General features: G+C 44.8%; 1 protein-coding gene across 2 annotated transcripts in view; it reads right to left on the bottom strand.

The window, feature by feature from the left end:
* The window catches only part of hibadha (3-hydroxyisobutyrate dehydrogenase a), a 58,765-nt gene that overhangs the window by 21,226 nt on the left and 15,140 nt on the right, over nucleotides 1–22,399 (bottom strand). For both annotated transcript variants that reach the window (XM_082961288.1, XM_014142939.3), the window contains exons 5-6: nucleotides 10,471–10,604; nucleotides 10,265–10,341 (exon numbers count right to left, since the gene is read on the bottom strand). In XM_082961288.1, the coding sequence (XP_082817414.1) occupies nucleotides 10,265–10,341; nucleotides 10,471–10,604 (211 nt within the window). The remainder of the gene's footprint in view (nucleotides 1–10,264; nucleotides 10,342–10,470; nucleotides 10,605–22,399) is intronic.

Raw genomic sequence — 22,399 nt, 5'->3', positions numbered from 1 at the left:
CTCCCCATCCTGGTTAGTAGCCATGAGCCCCCCCTCCCCATCACAGTCCTGGTTATTAGCCATGAGCACCCCTCCCCATCACAGTCCTGGTTATTAGCCATGAGCCCCCCTCGCCATCCTGGTTATTAGCCATGAGCCCCCCACCCCATCCTGGTTAGTAGCCATGAGCCCCCCTCCCCATCACAGTCCTGGTTAGTAGCCATGAGCCCCCCTCCCCATCACAGTCCTGGTTATTAGCCATGATCCCCCCTCCCCATCACAGTCCTGGTTATTAGCCATGATCCCCCCTCCCCATCACAGTCCTGGTTAGTAGCCATGAGCCCCCCTCCCCATCACAGTCCTGGTTATTAGCCATGAGCCCCCCTCCCCATCACAGTCCTGTTAGTAGCCATGAGCCCCCCTCCCCATCCTGGTTATTAGCCATGAGCCCCCCTCCCCATCACAGTCCTGGTTAGTAGCCATGAGCCCCCCTCCCCATCCTGGTTATTAGCCTTGAGCCCCCCTCCCCATCACAGTCCTGGTTAGTAGCCATGAGCCCCCCTCCCCATCACAGTCCTGGTTATTAGCCATGAGCCCCCCTCCCCATCCTGGTTATTAGCCATGAGCCCCCCTCCCCATCACAGTCCTGGTTAGTAGCCATGAGCCCCCCCTCCCCATCCTGGTTAGTAGCCATGAGCCCCCCTCCCCATCACAGTCCTGGTTAGTAGCCATGAGCCCCCCTCCCCATCCTGGTTATTAGCCATGAGCCCCCCTCCCCATCACAGTCCTGGTTAGTAGCCATGAGCCCCCCTCCCCATCACAGTCCTGGTTATTAGCCATGAGCCCCCCTCCCGATCACAGTCCTGGTTAGTAGCCATGAGCCCCCCTCCCCATCCTGGTTATTAGCCATGAGCCCCCCTCCCCATCACAGTCCTGGTTATTAGCCATGAGCCCCCCTCCCCATCACAGTCCTGGTTAGTAGCCATGAGCCCCCCTCCCCATCACAGTCCTGGTTAGTAGCCATGAGCCCCCCTCCCCATCACAGTCCTGGTTATTAGCCATGAGCCCCCCTCCCCATCACAGTCCTGGTTATTAGCCATGAGCCCCCCTCCCCATCACAGTCCTGGTTATTAGCCATGAGCCCCTCTCCCCATCACAGTCCTGGTTATTAGCCATGAGCCCCTCTCCCCATCACAGTCCTGGTTATTAGCCTTAACACCAGTGTTGTTCTTTAGCGGTGCTGTTAATTTACATGAATTAGAGGACATGTCACGCTTTAACAGGATTGACATGGACACACACACACACACACACACACACACACACACACACACACACACACACACACACACACACACACACACACACACACACACACACACACACACACACACACACACACACACACACACACACACACACACACACACACACACACGTGGCAGAGCAATGCCATCAGAGCTAAAAGCAAAACAAATGCTATAGCTATGAAACATAAAACAGTTGAGACGGGGGCCTGCTGTTGAGTCATGTGCAGCAGGTGGAGGTCATTTATGATATTAACTGTCTGGTTCATTACCATTAGCTTTAATTCCTTCTCTAAACCACAGAGAGGAAGCACGCTCAACATTTATTATTAGACAGGTAACAAACAAGTATCTTCAATCCATCTCTTGAACATATGCTCTCAACCCACACACACACACACAGAGAATGTAACTGTATTTATGCCGCCTCCTCTCCTCAGCTTCATCATTAAAAGCAGGGCTGCTCCTCAGACAGACTGAAAGATACAAGCCAGAGAAGAAACAGACCAGAAAGGGAGTGGGGGATGGAGAGAGAGAGAGAACGAGAGACAGAAATGGATAGAAAATACATGTTAAAAAGAAATATAAGAGAAAGGGAAACATAGGGAGGAGAAAATAAAGGGAGTGAGAAAGAAAACCTGAGAGAGGGAAAAAACAGAGACAATGACAAAGGTAGTGTTTCTGTGGTTATAATTGTAATTCAGGGCCATTCTCTGATCTAAGGGAACATCATGCTCTGTCAGAGACGGCCCAACGTTCCATCTGAAATCAACAAATTAGCTGTGTGGACGGGACAGGCAGCGTGCGGTGTGGGGGTGTGTGTGTGCGTGCGAGGACAGGCATTGGAAAGGGCAGCTCTATCAGGCCCTACTCCAGCATGATAAAATGTTGTTACTGTTTTCCTGGAAATTGGCTCTGAGCATGTGTGTCTCGGTGTCTGTCTGTGTCCGTGTGTACTCCATGTACGTGTGTTTGTATGTGTGTAGGGGTAGGTGTGTAGGGGTAGGTGTATATAGGTGTGTAGGGGTAGGTGTGTAGGGGTAGGTGTGTAGGGGTGTATAGGTGTGTAGGGGTAGGTGTGTATAGGTGTGTAGGGGTAGGTGTGCATGGGTAGGTGTGTAGGGGTAGGTGTGTATAAGTGTGTAGGGGTAGGTGTGTATAGGTGTGTAGGGGTAGGTGTGTAGGTAGGGGGGTATAAGTGTGTAGGGGTAGGTGTGTAGGGGTAGGTGTGCATGGGTAGGTGTGTAGGGGTAGGTGTGTAGGGGTAGGTGTGCATACGTGTGTAGGGGTAGGTGTGCATAGGTGTGTAGGGGTAGGTGTGCATAGCTGTGTAGGGGTAGGTGTGCATAGGTGTGTAGGGGTAGGTGTGCATAGGTAGGTGTGCATAGGTGTGTAGGGGTAGGTGGGTAGGGGTAGGTGTGCATGGGTAGGTGGGTGTATGTGTAGGTGTGTAGGGGTAGGTGTGCATAGGTGTGCATAGGTGTGTAGGGGTAGGTGTGCATAGGTGTGTAGGGGTAGGTGTGCATGGGTAGGTGTGTAGGGGTAGGTGTGCATAGGTGTGTAGGGGTAGGTGTGCATAGGTGTGTAGGGGTAGGTGTGCATAGGTGTGTAGGGGTAGGTGTGTAGCAGGAACAGAGGTGTGGGGTGTAAATCTGTGTTGCTCTCTTAATGCCTCCATATTTCAGACGCCTAGTGTGGAGATTGATGTCCGTCTGCCCCTCTGTCTCCCCACAGACAAATCAGCTGCACTAATACAGATGCACCACACACACGCACACAAACACACGTTGTACGTACACAACGCACCAGAGACAAATACAGCACACACATTTGATACAATATTGGGTACACTAATCATATGACCGTGTATACAGTGAGGGAAAAAAGTATTTGATCCCCTGCTGATTTTGTACGTTTGCTCAATGACAAAGAAATCATCAGTCTATAATTTTAATGGTAGGTTTATTTGAACAGTGAGAGACAGAATAACAACAAAAAAATCCAGAAAAATGCATTAATTAATTCATTTGCATTTTAATGAGGGAAATAAGTATTTGACCCCCTCTCAATCAGAAAGATTTCTGGCTCCTAGGTGTCTTTTATATAGGTAACGAGCTGAGATTAGGAGCACACTCTTAAAGGGAGTGCTCCTAATCTCAGCTTGTTACCTGTATAAAAGACACATGTCCACAGAAGCAATCAATCAATCAGATTCCAAACTCTCCACCATGGCCAAGACCAAAGAGCTCTCCAAGGATGTCAGGGACAAGATTGTAGACCTACACAAAGCTGGAATGGGCTACAAGAGCATCGCCAAGCAGCTTGGTGAGAAGGTGACAACAGTTGGTGCGATTATTCGCAAATGGAAGAAACACAAAAGAACTGTCAATCTCCCTCGGCCTGGGGCTCCATGCAAGATCTCACCTCGTGGAGTTGAAATGATCATGAGAACGGTGAGGAATCAGCCCAGAACTACACGGGAGGATCTTGTCAATGATCTCAAGGCAGCTGGGACCATAGTCACCAAGAAAACAATTGGTAACACACTACGCTGTGAAGGACTGAAATCCTGCAGCGCCCGCAAGGTCCCCCTGCTCAAGAAAGCACATATACATGCCCGTCTGAAGTTTGCCAATGAACATCTGAATGATTCTGAGGACAACTGGGTGAAAGTGTTGTGGTCAGATGAGACCAAAATGGAGCTCATTCATCATCATTCTTTCCAAGATGGCGTAGCAGTTCAGACGTCCTTTACCCTCCTCTTGTCGTGTCCCGTGTATATATATATATATATTTTTTTTCTTCGCATTATCTTTTTACATTTTTTAATTTTTATTTATTTTTTCTTCTAAAACTCAACCTCAAAGCACTCTCCTGCAACCCGCCTCACCAATTTAAAAAAGAAAGTATTATTTACCTCAAATCCGAAATCCACAACAGAAGCTAGCCAGAGGTTAGCCATTTTCACTGGCTAACGTTGGAGTTCAGCTAGCCACGGTTAGCTGTCCTCAGCTATCCATTAGCTCGAAAAGCTATCGCCAGTTTTTGTACAGCGCGACTCAGACCAGAGCATACCGGACCTATTCACTCTCCTTTTCCCGATTTCTACCGCAGGCTCAGGACATTTACACCTGGATCTTGCAGCTAACTAGCTGCTACCTGAGTGACTATTGGCAACGTCGGTCCCGGAATTAACACACATTATCCCGGAGCTAGCCAGCTGAAGAGTTCCGTCAGCCACTCGTGGGCTTTTCCTGAGCTAGCCAGCTGAAGTGTCCCTTGGGCTACAATCACCTATCCTGACCCGCTTTACTGCCGATACGGAGCCCCATCGGGCCTTCACGACTGGACCACCGACGTTATCTGTCCGAGGGAGTTATCCAACTGGCCCCTCCGTCGCGACGTAACCTGATCGCCCATCTGCGGCCCACTAATCGTTAATCGTTAGCTGTCTTATCGGCTGCGATCTGAATAGGTCTATCGGACACTTTTCTTGGGCCACTATAACTAACTATTTTGCCAACTTGGACTGGTCCCCCCTTCCACACGGAACCCCACTAACCCACAGACGGAAACGCACGAGGTGGCTAAAAACAGACCTCCCTCCATCTTCCACCAGCTTGCTACCTATGGCCCGGCTAGCTGTCTGAATCTCACTGGACCCTTTGATCACTCGGCTAAGCATGCCTCTCCTCAATGTCAATATGCAATGTCCATTGCTGTTCTGGTTAGTGTTTATTGGCTTATTTCACTGTAGAGCCTCTAGCCCTGCTCATTATACCTTATCCAACCTCTCAGTTCCTCCACCCACACATGCTATGACATCTTCTGGTTTCAAAGATGTTTCTAGAGACAATATCTCTCTCATCATCACTAAATGCCTAGGTTTACCTCCTCTGTATTCACATCCCACCATACCTTTGTCTGTACATTATACCTTGAAGCTATTTTATCGCCCCCAGAAACCTGCTCCTTTTTCTCTCTATTCTGGACGTCACAGACGACCAATTCTTATAGCTTTTAGCCGTACCCTTATACTCATTCTTCTCTGCTCCTCTGGGGATGTAGAGGTGAATCCAGGCCCTGCAATGCCTGGCTCCACTCCTATTCCCCAGGCGCGCTCTTTTGATGACTTCTGTAACCGTAATAGCCTTGGTTTCATGCATGTCAACGTTAGAAGCATCCTCCCTAAGTTTGTTTTATTCACTGCTTTAGCACACTCTGCCAACCCGGATGTCCTAGCTGTGTCTGAATCTTGGCTTAGAAGTCCACCAAAAACTCTGAAATCTTCATTCCTAACTACAACGTTTTCAGACAAGATAGAACGACCAAAGGGGGCGGTGTTGCAATCTACTGCAGAGATAGCCTGCAGAGCTCTGTCCTGCTATCCAGGTCTGTACCCAAACAATTTGAACTTTTACTTTTAAAAATCCACCTCTCCAAAAACAAGTCTCTCACCGTCGCCGCCTGCTATAGACCCCCCTCGGCCCCTAGCTGTGCTCTGGACACCATATGTGAACTGATTGCCCCCCATCTATCTTCAGAGCTCGTGCTTCTAGGTGATCTAAACTGGGACATGCTTAACACCCCAGCCATCCTACAATCCAAGCTTGATGCCCTCAATCTCACACAAATTATTAATGAACCCACCAGGTACAACCCCAAAGCCGCAAACACTGGCACCCTCATAGATATCATCCTAACCAACGTGCCCTCTAAATACACCTCTGCTGTTTTCAACCAAGATCTCAGCGATCACTGCCTCATTGCCTGCACCCGTAATGGGTCAGCGGTCAAACGACCTCCACTCATCACTGTCAAACGCTCCCTGAAACATTTCAACGAGCAAGCCTTTCTAATCGACCTGGCCCTGGTATCCTGGAAAGATATTGACCTCATCCCGTCAGTAGAGGATGCCTGGTTATTTTTTTTAAATGCCTTCCTCACCATCTTAAATAAGCATGCCCCTTTCAAGAAATTTAGAACCAGGAACAGATATAGCCCTTGGTTCTCCCCAGACCTGACTGCCCTTAACCAACACAAAAATATCCTGTGGCGTTCTGCATTAGCATCGAACTGCCCCCGCGATATGCAACTTTTCAGAGAAGTTAGAAACCAATACACACAGGCAGTTAGAAACGCCAAGGCTAGCTTTTTCAAACAGAAATTTGCTTCCTGCAACTCAAACTCTAAAAAGTTCTGGGACACTGTAAAGTCCACGGAGAATAAGAACACCTCCTCCCAACTGCCCACTGCACTGAGGATAGGAAACTCTGTCACCACCGATAAGCCCACTATAATTGAGAATTTCAATAAGTATTTTTCTACGGCTGGCCATGCTTTCCACCTAACTACCCCTACTGCATTCAACAGCACTGCACCCCCCACAGCTACTCGCCCAAGCCTCCCCCATTTCTCCTTCTCCCAAATCCATTCAGCTGATGTTCTGAAAGAGCTGCAAAATCTGGACCCCTACAAATCAGCTGGGCTTGACAATCTGGACCCTTTCTTTCTAAAATTATCTGCCGAAATTATTGCAACCCCTATTACTAGCCTGTTCAACCTCTCTTTCGTGTCGTCTGAGATTCCCATAGATTGGAAAGCAGCTGCTGTCATCCCCCTCTTCAAAGGAGGTGACACTCTTGACCCAAATTGCTACAGACCTATATCCATCCTACCCTGCCTTTCTAAGGTCTTCGAAAGCCAAGTCAACAAAAAGATTACCGACCATTTCGAATCCCACCGCACCCTCTCCACTATGCAATCTGGTTTCAGAGCTGGTCATGGGTGCACCTCAGCCACGCTCAAGGTCCTAAACGACATCGTAACCGCCATCGATAAGAAACAATACTGTGCTGCCATATTCATTGACCTGGCCAAAGCTTTTGACTCTGTTAATCACCACATCCTCATCGGCAGACTCAGTAGCCTTGGTTTCTCAAACGATTGCGTCGCCTGGTTCACCAACTACTTCTCTGATAGATTTCAGTGTGTCAAATCGGAGGGCCTGCTGTCCGGACCTCTGGCAGTCTCTATGAGGGTACCACAGGGTTCAATTCTTGGGCCAACTCTTTTCTCTGTATACATCAATGATGTCGCTCTTGCTGCTGGTGAATCTCTGATCCACCTCTACGCAGACGACACCATTCTGTATACTTCTGGCCCTTCTTTGGACACTGTGTTAACAACCCTCCAGACGAGCTTCAATGCCATACAACTCTCCTTCCGTGGTCTCCAACTGCTCCTAAATACAAGTAAAACTAAATGCATGCTCTTCAACCGATCGCTGCCTGCACCTGCCCGCCTGTCCAGCATCACTTCTCTGGACGGTTCTGACTTAGAATTTGTGGATAACTACAAATACCTAGGTGTCTGGTTAGACTGTAAACTCTCCTTCCAGACTCACATCAATCATCTCTAATACAAAGTTAAATCTAGAATTGGCTTCCTATTTCGCAACAAAGCATCCTTCACTCATGCTGCCAAACATACCCTCGTAAAACTGACCATCCTACCAATCCTCGACTTCGGCGATGTCATTTACAAAATAGCCTCCAATACCCTACTCAACAAGCTGGATGCAGTCTATCACAGTGCCATCCGTTTTGTCACCAAAGCCCCATATACTACCCACCACTGCGACCTGTACACTCTCGTTGGCTGGCCTTTGCTTCATAATCGTCGCCAAACACATTGGCTCCAGGTCATCTACAAGACCCTGCTAGGTAAAGTCCCCCCTTATCTCTGCTCACTGGTCACCATAGCAGCACCCACCAGCAGCACGCGCTCCAGCAGGTATATCTCTCTGGTCACCCCTAAAGCCAACTCCTCCTTTGGTCATCTCTCCTTCCAGTTCTCTGCTGCCAATGACTGGAACGAACTACAAAAATCTTAAACTGGAAACACATCTCCCTCACTAGCTTTAAGCACCAGCTATCAGAGCAGCTCCCAGATCACTGCACCTGTACATAGCCCATCTATAATTTAGCCCAAACTACTACCTCTTCCCCTACTGTATTTATTTATTTTATTTATTATTTTGCTCCTTTGCACCATATTATTTATATTTTAACTTTGAACTTTCTTCAAATTATAATTCTACCATTCCAGTGTTTTACTTGCTATACTTTATTTACTTTGCCACCATGGCCTTTTTTTGCCTTTACCTCCCTTATCTCACATCATTTGCTCACATTGTATATAGTCTAATTTTTGTCTACTGTATCATTGATTGTATGTTGTTTTACTCCATGTGTAACTCTGTGTTTTTGTATGTTGTCGAACTGCTTTGCTTTATCTTGGCCAGGTCGCAATTGTAAATGAGAACTTGTTCTCAACTTGCCTACCTGGTTAAGTAAAGGTGAAATAAATAAAAAATAAAAAAAATAAACTCAATTCGCCGTGTTTGGAGGAAGAGGAATGCTGCCTATGACCCCAAGAACACCATCCCCACCGTCAAGCATGGAGGTGGAAACATTATGCTTTGGGGGTGTTTTTCTGCTAAGGGGACAGGACAACTTCACCGCATCAAAGGGACGATGGACGGGGCCATGTACCGTCAAATCTTGGGTGAGAACCTCCTTCCCTCAGCCAGGGCATTGAAAATGGGTCGTGGATGGGTATTCCAGCATGACAATGACCCAAAACACATGGCCAAGGCAACAAAGGAGTGGCTCAAGAAGAAGCACATTAAGGTCCTGGAGTGGCCTAGCCAGTCTCCAGACCTTAATCCCATAGAACATTTGTGGAGGGAGCTGAAGGTTCGAGTTGCCAAACGTCAGCCTCGAAACCTTAATGACTTGGAGAAGATCTGCAAAGAGGAGTGGGACAAAATCCCTCCTGAGATGTGTGCAAACCTGGTGGCCAACTACAAGAAACGTCTGACCTCTGTGATTGCCAACAAGGGTTTTGCCACCAAGTACTAAATCATGTTTTGCAGAGGGGTCAAATACTTATTTCCCTCATTAAAATGCAAATCATTTTATAACATTTTTGACATGCGTTTTTCTGGATTGTTTTGTTGTTATTCTGTCTCTCACTGTTCAAATAAACCTACCATTAAAATTATAGACTGATCATTTCTTTGTCAGTGGGCAAACGTACAAAATCAGCAGGGGATCAAATACTTTCCCCCCCCCCTCACTGTAACATGAGCACATACAACTAACACACACAAAATACACTGTCACACAAACACACATTGCTTGACTAGAGGCCAGACACACCAGAGAGGGAAATAGATGGATCCTTTACAACCCCAATAACAGCAGCAGAAATAGCAGGGCAGAGAGGGATGGGGAATGTAGTTTTACAGTCTTATCCACTGAGGCAATGTCAGAGATATGTAGTTTGTAAGCAGGGCTGGTTTGTCAGGGCTGGGAGCAGTGCATGTTGGGATATGTAGTTTGTAAGCAGCAGCTGGTTGTGACGAGGCTGCATTAAGAGCTCAACCAGTAGATGTAAATGAGTGTCTGCCCCCTCATCAGTCTCTTGCTACCACTGACAGGTCTGAGACTGGGTGGTCTGACCCCCTCATCAGTCTCTTGCTACCACTGACAGGTCTGAGACTGGGTGGTCTGACCCCCTCATCAGTCTCTTGCTACCCCTGACAGGTCTGAGACTGGGTGGTCAAACCTCCCCTGCCACCAACTATCCTCCTCTGTCACTTTGCCCCCATCTCAAAACACAGAAGGCAAAATCAACACACAGGTCCAATTGGAGACCTGGTAAAGACATGGTCAGGTAAATCACAGCGAGACAGTGAAGGTTGGAGACCTGGTAAAGACATGGTCAGGTAAATCACAGCGAGACAGTGAAGGTTGGAGACCTGGTAAAGACATGGTCAGGTAAATCACAGCGAGACAGTGAAGGTTGGAGACCTGGTAAAGACATGGTCAGGTAAATCACAGCGAGACAGTGAAGGGTGAATAGAAGTGACTCCAACAGATCTAGGCTGGCTAACAGGTAGTTGACTCTACCTGATTCCGAGGTTCATGGTCTCTGCAGTCCCGATCATCCCAATCGCTAACAGCATGTTGTTACAGATCTTAGCTGCCTGTGAGACAAAAAAGCCGAATTATTCGAATACATTTCTGTGAGAGTGACCAAGTGTACAATAGTGTTTGAGTGTATGAAAATGGTACATTTGTATACAAACTTGTAAGTACACTAGAGTGTTAGTTACCTGTCCTGTGCCAACCTGTCCGCAGTACACTACATTAGCTCCCATACAGGTGAGCAGTTCCTGGGCGGCAGTGTACTCCTCCTCAACCCCTCCTACCATGAAGGTTAGCTTAGCCAAGCTGGCTGCTCCCACACCTACAAACACATAATACATGGTCACTACACACTAGTGTTGAACGATACTGAAACGTCTGTACTCTTTAGATACTAGAACATGAAAAGCAGTCCAGTGGAATTTATTTTTACTTTAGGTACTTCTGTCCCACGGATTATGTCTCTCTATCAGAACAGCCGATGTCCACTTATAGCATGAGCGTGCCTGCTCCAATCATTCCACACAGACGTTAACACACTTGAATATGCGACACGGCATATCGAAATGCTGAAACTCTTAATTACTGTTCGCAAAACAATGTCCATACAGGCTAGAACACGTCACATTGAAAGAAGATACTGGTAGCTACAAGCTAACTTTCCTAGATAGCTTACAGCTGAAGCTAACATCAATTCATTACCTGAGTACTTCGTTTGTGATAACATGCAGAACCATAATGCAAAATAGGCTGATTTCAAAGCTGATTGACAGCAAAACTTCATTCATTCAGTCAGTCTCACACATCTCTCCCAAAGATGACTTATTTCCTAAATGTTTGTGAAAACTGGGCTCCGATTGGCCCTCTTGCCTTGAATGACGTCATTACAGATCAAATCAAATTCCATCGGTCGCATACACATATTTATCAGATGTTATTGGTCACATACACATATTTATCAGATGTTATTGGTCACACGTACACATATTTATCAGATGTTATTGGTCACACGTACACATATTTATCAGATGTTATTGGTCACACGTACACATATTTATCAGATGTTATTGGTCACATATTTATCAGATGTTATTGGTCACATACACATATTTATCAGATGTTATTGGTCAGATACACATATTTATCAGATGTTATTGGTCACACGTACACATGTTATTGGTCACACGTACACATGTTTATCAGATGTTATTGGTCACACACATATTTATCAGATGTTATTGGTCACACACACACATATTTATCAGATGTTACTGGTCACACGTACACATATTTATCAGATGTTACTGGTCACACGTACACATATTTATCAGATGTTATTGGTCACACGTACACATATTTATCAGATGTTATTGGTCACACGTACACATATTTATCAGATGTTATTGGTCACACGTACACATATTTATCAGATGTTATTGGTCACACGTACACATATTTATCAGATGTTATTGGTCACACGTACACATATTTATCAGATGTTATTGGTCACACACACATATTTATCAGATGTTATTGGTCACACACACATATTTATCAGATGTTATTGGTCACATACACATATTTATCAGATGTTATTGGTCACATACACATATTTATCAGATGTTATTGGTCACATACACATATTTATCAGATGTTATTGGTCACATACACATATTTATCAGATGTTATTGGTCACATACACATATTTATCAGATGTTATTGGTCACATACACATATTTATCAGATGTTATTGGTCACATACACATATTTATCAGATGTTATTGGTCTCACACACATATTTATCAGATGTTATTGGTCTCACACACATATTTATCAGATGTTATTGGTCACACACACATATTTATCAGATGTTATTGGTCACACACACATATTTATCAGATGTTATTGGTCACACACACACATATTTATCAGATGTTACTGGTCACACGTACACATATTTATCAGATGTTATTGGTCACACACACATATTTATCAGATGTTATTGGTCACGTACACATATTTATCAGATGTTATTGGTCACACGTACACATATTTATCAGATGTTATTGGTCACACGTACACATATTTATCAGATGTTATTGGTCACACACACATATTTATCAGATGTTATTGGTCACACACACATATTTATCAGATGTTATTGGTCACACACACACATATTTATCAGATGTTACTGGTCACACGTACACATATTTATCAGATGTTATTGGTCACACACACATATTTATCAGATGTTATTGGTCACGTACACATATTTATCAGATGTTATTGGTCACACGTACACATATTTATCAGATGTTATTGGTCAGATACACATAGTTATCAGATGTTATTGGTCACGTACACATGTTTATCAGATGTTATTGGTCACACGTACACATATTTATCAGATGTTATTGGTCACACACACATATTTATCAGATGTTATTGGTCACACACACATATTTATCAGATGTTATTGGTCACACACACATATTTATCAGATGTTATTGGTCACACGTACACATATTTATCAGATGTTATTGGTCACACGTACACATATTTATCAGATGTTATTGGTCACACGTACACATATTTATCAGATGTTATTGGTCACACGTACACATATTTATCAGATGTTATTGGTCACACGTACACATATTTATCAGATGTTATTGGTCACACACACATATTTATCAGATGTTACTGGTCACACACACATATTTATCAGATGTTATTGGTCACGTACACATATTTATCAGATGTTATTGGTCACACGTACACATATTTATCAGATGTTATTGGTCACACACACATATTTATCAGATGTTACTGGTCACACGTACACATATTTATCAGATGTTATTGGTCACACACACATTTATCAGATGTTACTGGTCACACACACATATTTATCAGATGTTATTGGTCACGTACACATATTTATCAGATGTTATTGGTCACACGTACACATATTTATCAGATGTTATTGGTCAGATACACATATTTATCAGATGTTATTGGTCACGTACACATGTTCATCAGATGTTATTGGTCACATACACATATTTATCAGATGTTATTGGTCACATACACATGTTTATCAGATGTTATTGGTCACGTACACATATTTATCAGATGTTATTGGTCACGTACACATATTTATCAGATGTTATTGGTCACATACACATGTTCATCAGATGTTATTGGTCACATACACATGTTTATCAGATGTTATTGGTCACGTACACATGTTTATCAGATGTTATTGGTCACGTACACATGTTCATCAGATGTTATTGGTCACGTACACATGTTTATCAGATGTTATTGCGGGTGTAGAGAAATGCTTATGTTCCTAACTCCAACAGTGCAGTAATATTTAACACACAAATCTAAAAAAGTTCAATAATGTCATTAAGAAATATTAGGATGAGCAATGTCTGAGACCGTGGTGTGTGTACCAGTTTTTCTTTATTTGTACCATTTTCCACATTGTAGAATAATAGTGAAGACATCAAAACTATGAAATAACATGTATGCAATCATTAAGTAACCAAAAAAAGTGTTTAACAAATCAAAATATTTAGATTCTTCAAAGTAGCCACCCTTTGCCTTGATGACAGCTTTGCACACTCTTGGCATTCTCTCAACCAGCTTCATGAGGTAGTCACCTGAAATGCATTTAAATTAACAGGTGTGCCTTGTTAAAAGCAAATTTGTGGAATTTCTTTCCTTCTTAATGCATTTGAGCCAATCAGTTGTGTAGTTACAAGGTTGGGGTGGTATACAGAAGTTGGCCCTATTTGGTAAAAGACCAAGTCCATATTATTGTCAAGAAGGTCAGTCAAACTGGAACATTTTTAGAACTTTGAAAGTTTCTTCAAGTGCAGTCGCAAAAACCATCAAGCGCTATGATGCATCTGTAATTAATTTTGATGTTTAGTCAAGGTCTTAGTCGCGCAATTTTACATGTAACCAAGATGTTTTGTGCACTATTTCTCAAGTGAAAAAATTTGCAGGAAAACAAGTCGTCTCTTGCTGAATGACAACAAATACTTAATTGAAGAATCTCTACTGTTCTAATAATTTTTTATATTTATTTAACTACGCAAGTCAGTTAAGAACAAATTCTTATTTTCAATGATGGCCTAGGACCAGTGGGTTAACTGCCTTGTTCAGGGGCAGAACGACAGATTTTTACCTTTCGGTTACTAGTCCTACGCTCTAACCACTAGGCTACCTGCAGCCCCTTGTTAACCAATCACTGACAAAGGGGTGTCCGAACTTGGGCTTGGCTCAGGAAATAATGTGCACATGAACAGCCATCTAGACACATTGCTAGATGGTTCACCAATGACAGCCTTATGTAATCCCAAAAACATCATGTCAGTCTCATGACAGTGTTGCCAGAAAGCTCTCTCAGGACTAGTACAAGACTCCTCGATAGCAGTCAGATTATTTTGTTTGGTCTATGGAGCTCAGTGATGGTTAATTTGTAGAGACATCACAATCTTTTCTGCTCTGGGAAAGGGGTGTGTGTCGTGATGGGACAGGACAGGATTGTCGAGAGCGGCACACCAGAGGGACGGGGGAGTCTTTAAAAGCCGATTGTCCCCATCATCCTGCACACGACCCCCATGGGCCTCCATCCTCCTTACGCCACCCCTTTCTCCTTCACACACACAAACAACTATACCCCACCACCAAAACCAGGCCGACAGCTGTGCCTGAGGCTACCCCCTTAGAAACACCCCCCGGGGGTATCAGTGACAGCCGTGAGGGTAATTAACTTTACACTTTATCATGTTCAATTAGGCCTCACACACACACTCCCCCATCCCTCCCAGTGCCTGATGGCTTAAGGAGCGTTCCATGTTTTAGCAAGGACCTCTCCACCCCCCAACGGGTCCTGATGACACAGATAGATGACCAGAGACGTGCCAGATAGATTAACACAGGAATAAAACTGTTAAAACGGAGGCGGAACCCTCGCTCCCAAATCTCATCTGCCACAGCCCAGCCCCTTAATATACCATTGATTAACCCCTAAACATACATCCGTGCACACGAACACAGGCAGGCAGGCAAATTGTTGGTAGCTGTAAGTATTCAAAGAGCACAGCTCTTCAATACTGTAATCCTAGTGACAGGTAAACAAATGAAAAGCACCACCATCATCATGTTGAGCTGTGCTTGGTAAGTGGACAGGACAGTGTCCCCTACACTGCATCCCACAACACCAAAAGAGCACTACGCCTTAGCCACACTGTTAGAGGAGTGTATCAACAGTCTTAGTAATGTGTGTGTGTGTGTGTGTGTGTGTGTGGTGTGTGAAATCAGTCTTCAGGGTGCTGTGTAGCTCTAATGAAAGGCCTCTTGATGGTGAAGGCCTAATCATGTTGCTGTTAATAATTAAAGAGGAATTAGGAGGGAGAGAAAATAGCTGAAACTACACAACCAGGAGGAGAGGAGAGGAGAGTGGAGGAGAGGAGAGAGAGGGAGAAAATAGCTGAAACTACACAACCAGGAGGAGAGGAGAGTGTGGAGGAGAGGAGAGAGTGGAGGAGGAGAGAGAGGGAGACAATAGCTGAAACTACACAACCAGGAGGAGAGGAGAGGAGAGTGGAGGAGGAGAGAGAGGGAGAAAATAGCTGAAACTACACAACCAGGAGGAGAGGAGAGTGTGGAGGAGAGCAGAGTGGAGGAGAGGAGAGAGAGGGAGAAAATAGCTGAAACTACACAACCAGGAGGAGAGGAGAGTGTGGAGGAGAGGAGAGAGTGGAGGAGGAGAGAGAGGGAGACAATAGCTGAAACTACACAACCAGGAGGAGAGGAGAGTGTGGAGGAGAGGAGAATGTGGAGGAGAGGAGGGAGTGGGAGAAAATAGCTGAAACTACACAACCAGGAGGAGAGGAGAGTGTGGAGGAGAGGAGAGAGTGGAGGAGGAGGGAGTGGGAGAAAATAGCTGAAACTACACAACCAGGAGGAGAGGAGAGTGTGGAGGAGAGGAGAGAGTGGAGGAGGAGGGAGTGGGAGAAAATAGCTGAAACTACACAACCAGGAGGAGAGGAGAGTGTGGAGGAGAGGAGAGAGGAAGAAAATAGCTGAAACTACACAACCAGGAGGAGAGGAGAGTGGAGGAGAAGAGAGAGAGGGAGAAAATAGCTGAAACTACACAACCAGGAGGAGAGGAGAGAGAGGAGGAGAAGAGAGAGAGGGAGAAAATAGATGAAACTACACAACCAGGAGGAGAGGAGAGAGAGGGAGAAAATAGATGAAACTACACAACCAGGAGGAGAGGAGAGAGTGTCGGAGAGGAGAGTGTGGAGGAGAGGAGAGTGTGGAGAGGAGAGAGGGAGAAAATAGATGAAACTACACAACCAGAAGGAGAGGAGAGTGTGGAGGAGAGGAGAGTGTGGAGAGGAGAGAGGGAGAAAATAGCTGAAACTACACAACCAGGAGGAGAGGAGAGAGTGGAGGAGAGGAGGGTGTGGAGGAGAGGAGAGAGAGGGAGAAAATAGCTGAAACTACACAACCAGGAGGAGAGGAGAGTGTGGAGGAGAGGAGAGTGTGGAGGAGAGGAGAGTGTGGAGAGGAGAGAGGGAGAAAATAGATGAAACTACACAACCAGAAGGAGAGGAGAGAGTGGAGGAGAGGAGAGTGTGGAGGAGAGGAGAGTGTGGAGAGGAGAGAGGGAGAAAATAGATGAAACTACACAACCAGGAGGAGAGGAGAGAGTGGAGGAGAGGAGAGTGTGGAGGAGAGGAGAGTGTGGAGGAGAGGAGAGGAGAGAGAGGGAGAAAATAGCTGAAACTACACAACCAGGAGGAGAGGAGAGAGTGGAGGAGGGTGTGGAGGAGAGGAGAGAGAGGGAGACAATAGCTGAAACTACACAACCAGGAGGAGAGGAGAGTGTGGAGGAGAGGAGAGAGTGGGAGAAAATAGCTGAAACTACACAACCAGGAGGAGAGGAGAGTGTGGAGGAGAGGAGAGAGTGGAGGAGAGGAGAGAGAGGGAGACAATAGCTGAAACTACACAACCAGGAGGAGAGGAGAGTGTGGAGGAGGGGAGAGAGTGGGAGAAAATAGCTGAAACTACACAACCAGGAGGAGAGGAGAGAGTGGAGGAGAGAGTGGAGGAGAGGAGAGAGAGGGTGAAAATAGCTGAAACTACACAACCAGGAGGAGAGGAGAGTGTGGAGGAGAGGAGAGAGGGAGAAAATAGATGAAACTACACAACCAGAAGGAGAGGAGAGGAGTGTGGAGGAGAGGAGAGTGTGGAGGAGAGGAGAGTGCGCGTGATGCAGCAGTGACAGCCTGTCAGGCCACATAATGAACCCCGTCCATACTGCAGCAGCTGACTATGGAGCACAACACACGGTCCACACACACACAGGTCTTACATAACAGGGAGAGAGAAGGCTCTATATCTTAGAGACTGAGATTTTCTGAATCCAATCACCATGCATACAACCATCAACAGTCACACCAATAAGGCCAATATAATGCTGACAGAACCAAAGTCAAGCAGCATGGTACACTTCCACTGGTTCATTAGACTGGGGACAGGATCACTAAAGAGAAGAGACTATTGATATCACAGTCAACATGCTGATCAATATACATCTCTACACATGGAGAGGGGGAGATAAAGAGAGAGGGGGAGATAAAGAGAGAGCGGGAGAGAGAGGGAAGAAATAGCAGAGGGGGAGAGGAGAGATGGCAGAGAAAAGGAGAGTGGGGAGCAGAGGGAAAAACAGAGATGGAGGGAAAGAAAGAGCAGAAAAGAAAGAGAAATATGAGAACAAGAGATGGGGAGAGAGAGAGAAAGAGAGAGGCGGAATACTTTCTGTCCACTCCTTCCCTCGCTCCCCCTCTCAGATGAACTAATCACCCATAATAAGCTCTTCTGATCCGTAGTGGATTTCTAGAAACAGTGACAGAGGGATGATGAAAGATCGCCGTGCAGGAAGAAGAATAACATCATTAGCATAACAGAGAAGGAGAGAGAGTGTGTCTTCTTGCAAATATGTGTGTGTGTGTGTGTGTGTGTGTGTGTGTGTGTGTGTGTGTGTGTGTGTGTGTGTGTGTGTGTGTGTGTGTGGATAGGGGCGTCCCGTGGTCCGGTCGGTCCTGTCAGAGACGGATTAAACAGGAATCCTAATGAGGCTGTGGGGGATTTGGGGAACACGTTGGGAACTTCACCATGAACCGCCCTGTCCTATCCATCTCACAGAAAAATGACACTCCTGCATTGTTAAAAACAGACTTACAACGCATTGCCCCCCAGGTCTAGCTGATGTACATCTGCCCAGAGAGAGAAAGAGGGTGAGAAACAGAGAGAGGGATAAACTGAAGGGGGAGAGAGAATGTATAGTGAGGTAATGGGAGTGAGTGGCAAAGACAGAGACCAGGATAGCTGTGCCTCTGAACTCTGAGAAACAATTCCCTTGGGAAAGAGCAGACAAGAGTCCCTCTTATCATGTTCCAGGGACAAGTTATGGTTGGCCAACATAAAACCCAGATACCCAGTGGAACTAGCCTGACCACAGTTCAACCACAGTGAGCTGGCATTGGTATTAATGACCGTTAGAGAGAGGGGCCAGCCAAAGCCACTCTTAGTCTAACATGGTGGGAGATAGATTTAGTGACTATGTGGGAGGCTGGGTACAAAGATATACCCTTTCCTTGTTTCCTTGCCTTCAGGGAGAGAAAGCATCTCAATACCCTAAAGAGGTTTCCTTTCCTTGTCTCCTCCTCTACGTCAAGGAAAGAGGGTGAGGTGGGGTGAGACGGGGAAAGGAGATCAGCGCAAACTCTGGTTTCTGTCGTGTTCTAACGAGAGCTGAATTAATTTGCACTTTTTTAATTACAGACAAATAATTAACTGAAGCGATTCATTATTGTCTTATAGCCTTTTAAATTGGAGCCCTTTTTGGAAGCGGTCGGTCTGTGTGTGTGCATGTGTGTGTGTCTTCATCTGTTTTTGTATGTGTGCGAGTGTGTATCTTTGTGTAAATGTGTCTTGTGTCTAAGCATTACGGAAAGGTGAAGATCCCAAACTTGGCCGTGGTGGAGACGTCAGCCGGGGCTTCTGAGGTAATATCCACAGGGTTACAAGGCTCGTGTAAAGCACTATGCACTTTTATTGATGGTAGGGTTCAATGAAAGTACATTTTGAAGGCTGTACAAACACACACCACGGTGGCTGTTCCCACGCTGTAGTAGTGAATGACGCATTTGAATGTGAGCCACACTCCAGCTCTTTTCCCTGGGGTTGAGAGTGGCTGGTCCCTAAAGGAACGCTCGTAACACTAACATCTTCATTACACCATTATAACCATTCATTTCCTTCAATGAGAGTATAATCTACCGTGTTGGTGTAGAATCCATTCACAGGTTAACTACAGTGCCTGGCTGATTCTACCGGAGTAAAAACACCTGCAAGGTAAAGTTCTGTAATTCAGGTCTCAGATGCATGAGTCCTAATTCAATTGTGCGAGGAAAACAGGCAGGCAACACAAAGAGTTACTGCTGAAGTCTACATATACCTTAGCCAAATACATTTAAACTCAGTTTCACAATTCCTGACATTATATCCTAGTAAAAATTCCCTGTCTTAGGACAGTTATGATCACCACTTTATTTTAAGAATGTGAAATGTCAGAATAATAGTAGAGAGAATGATTATTATTATTTCAGCTTTTATTTATTTTATCACATTCCCGGTGGGTCAGAAGTTTACATAACCAATTTGAAGGCAATGCTAAATGAGGCTAACTTGGGTAAAACATTTCAGGTAGCCTTCCACAAGCTTCCCACAATAAGTTGGGTGAATTTTGGCCCATTCCTCCTGACAGAGCTGGTGTAACTTGTAGGCCTCCTTGCTCGCACATGCTTTTTCAGTTCTGCCCACAAATGTATTTCTTGAGATATTGCTTCAATATATCCACATAATTTTCCTCCCTCATGATGCCATCTATTTTGTGAAGTGCACCAGTCCCTCCTGCAGCAAAGCACCCCCACAACATGATGCTGCCACCCCAGTGCTTCATGGTTGGGATGGTGTTCTTCGGCTTGCAAGCCTCCCCCTTTTTCCTCCAAACACAACGATGGTCATTATGGCCAAACAGTTCTATTTTTGTTTCATCAGACCAGAGGATATTTCTCCAAAAAGTACAATCTTTGTCTCCATGTGCAGTTGCAAACCGTAGTCTGGCTTTTTTTATGGCGGATTTATAGCAGTGGCTTCTTCCTTGCTGAGCGGCCTTCCAGGTTATGTCAATATAGGACTCGTTTTACAGTGGATATAGGTACTTTGGTACCCATTTCCTCCAGCATCTTCACAAGGTCCTTTGCAAATCAATTCCAGAACAACAGCACTTTTCGCAACAAAGAACGTTCATCTCTAGGAGACAGAACGCGTCCCCTTCCTGAGTGGTATGGCGGCTGCGTGGTCCCATGGTGGTTATACTTGCGTACTATTGTTTGTACAGATGAACGTGGTACCTTCAGGCGCTTGGAAATTGCTCCCAAGGATGAACCAGACTTGCGGAGGTCTACAAAAATGTTTCTTGGCTGATTTCTTTTGATGTTCCCGTGATGTCAAGCAAAGAGGAACTGAGTTTGAAGGTAGGCCTTGAAATACATCCACAAATACACCTCCAATTGACTCAAATGATATCAATTAGCCTATCAGAAGCTTCTAAAGCCATGACATCATTTTCTGGAATTTTCCAAGCTGTTTAAAGGCACAGTCAAGTTAGTGTATGTAAACTTCTGACCCACTGGAATTGTGGTACAGTGAATTATAAGTGAAATAATCTGTCTGTAAACAATTGTTGGAAAAATGACTTGTGTCATGCACAAAGTAGATGTCCTAACCGACTTGCCAAAACTATAGTTTGTTAATAACAAGAAATTCGTGGAGTGGTTGAAAAATTAGTTTTAATGACTCCAACCTAAGTGTATGTACACTTCCGACTTCAACTGTATATTCTTGATTTGACTACTGGAAATCTAAAAGGTGGCCTTTGTTCTAATATAGAGCTCTCATCTTAATGGCAACATTTTTCACTGAGTTAAAGGCCTAAACAATACGACACCATTTCTAACATTACAGTAGCGTTCCTTCCTCCCCAACCACCTGGGAAGACAGACTGGTTACAGGCCTTCAGTACAACCTCATGTAGTCCAGTGATATGGGAGATATTTTCCCAAACAAATTAAAAACCCAAACAAGCGCCATAAAAACTTGATGGTTATCAAGTAAATAACTCAAATGGAATTAGAAGAGGGACAGAGTGCTAACCAAAATCACACCACACACACACACATAAAAACAATCAGCACTTTCAGTTTATCTGCTCAAGTCACTAATGCTAGTCCTTGATGTTAAAGAGTCTTTATCTGCTCAAGTCACTAATGCTAGTCCTTGATGTTAAAAAGAGTCTTTATCTGCTCAAGTCACTAATGCTAGTCCTTGATGTTAAAAAGAGTCTTTATCTGCTCAAGTCACTAATGCTAGTCCTTGATGTTAAAAAGAGTCTTTATCTGCTCAAGTCACTAATGCTAGTCCTTGATGTTAAAAAGAGTCTTTATCTGCTCAAGTCACTAATGCTAGTCCTTGATGTTAAAAAGAGTCTTTATCTGCTCAAGTCACTAATGCTAGTCCTTGATGTTAAAAAGAGTCTTTATCTGCTCAAGTCACTAATGCTAGTCCTTGATGTTAAAAAGAGTCTTTATCTGCTCAAGTCACTAATGCTAGTCCTTGATGTTAAAAAGAGTCTTTATCTGCTCAAGTCACTAATGCTAGTCCTTGATGTTAAAAAGAGTCTATCTGCTGTGCTAACGAGCTCAAGCCTGAGAACCACTCCACACTGACATGCACACACAGACAAACATCATGAAAACACACCCCGAGAGACTGTAGCAGAGAGGGAGAAAGGGGAAGAGAAAGTCAGAGAATGATGCTGAAAGACATGCAACAGACAATCTTTGTCTTCGCTGTGTTTTTTCATTGAGCAGTACCCTGACCATCATAATCATTATCAGAGCCTGCTCCATTCCATGAGGGAGACAGAAGAGAGATCATTCCAGAATCAATCCTCCCTGT

This window comes from Salmo salar, chromosome 14 (assembly GCF_965601325.2).
Source record: "Salmo salar chromosome 14, fSalSal1, whole genome shotgun sequence".
Classification (NCBI taxonomy): Eukaryota; Metazoa; Chordata; class Actinopteri; order Salmoniformes; family Salmonidae; genus Salmo; species Salmo salar.
Note: the sequence above shows the minus strand (reverse complement) of the source record. Positions and strands in the feature narration are given on the sequence as shown.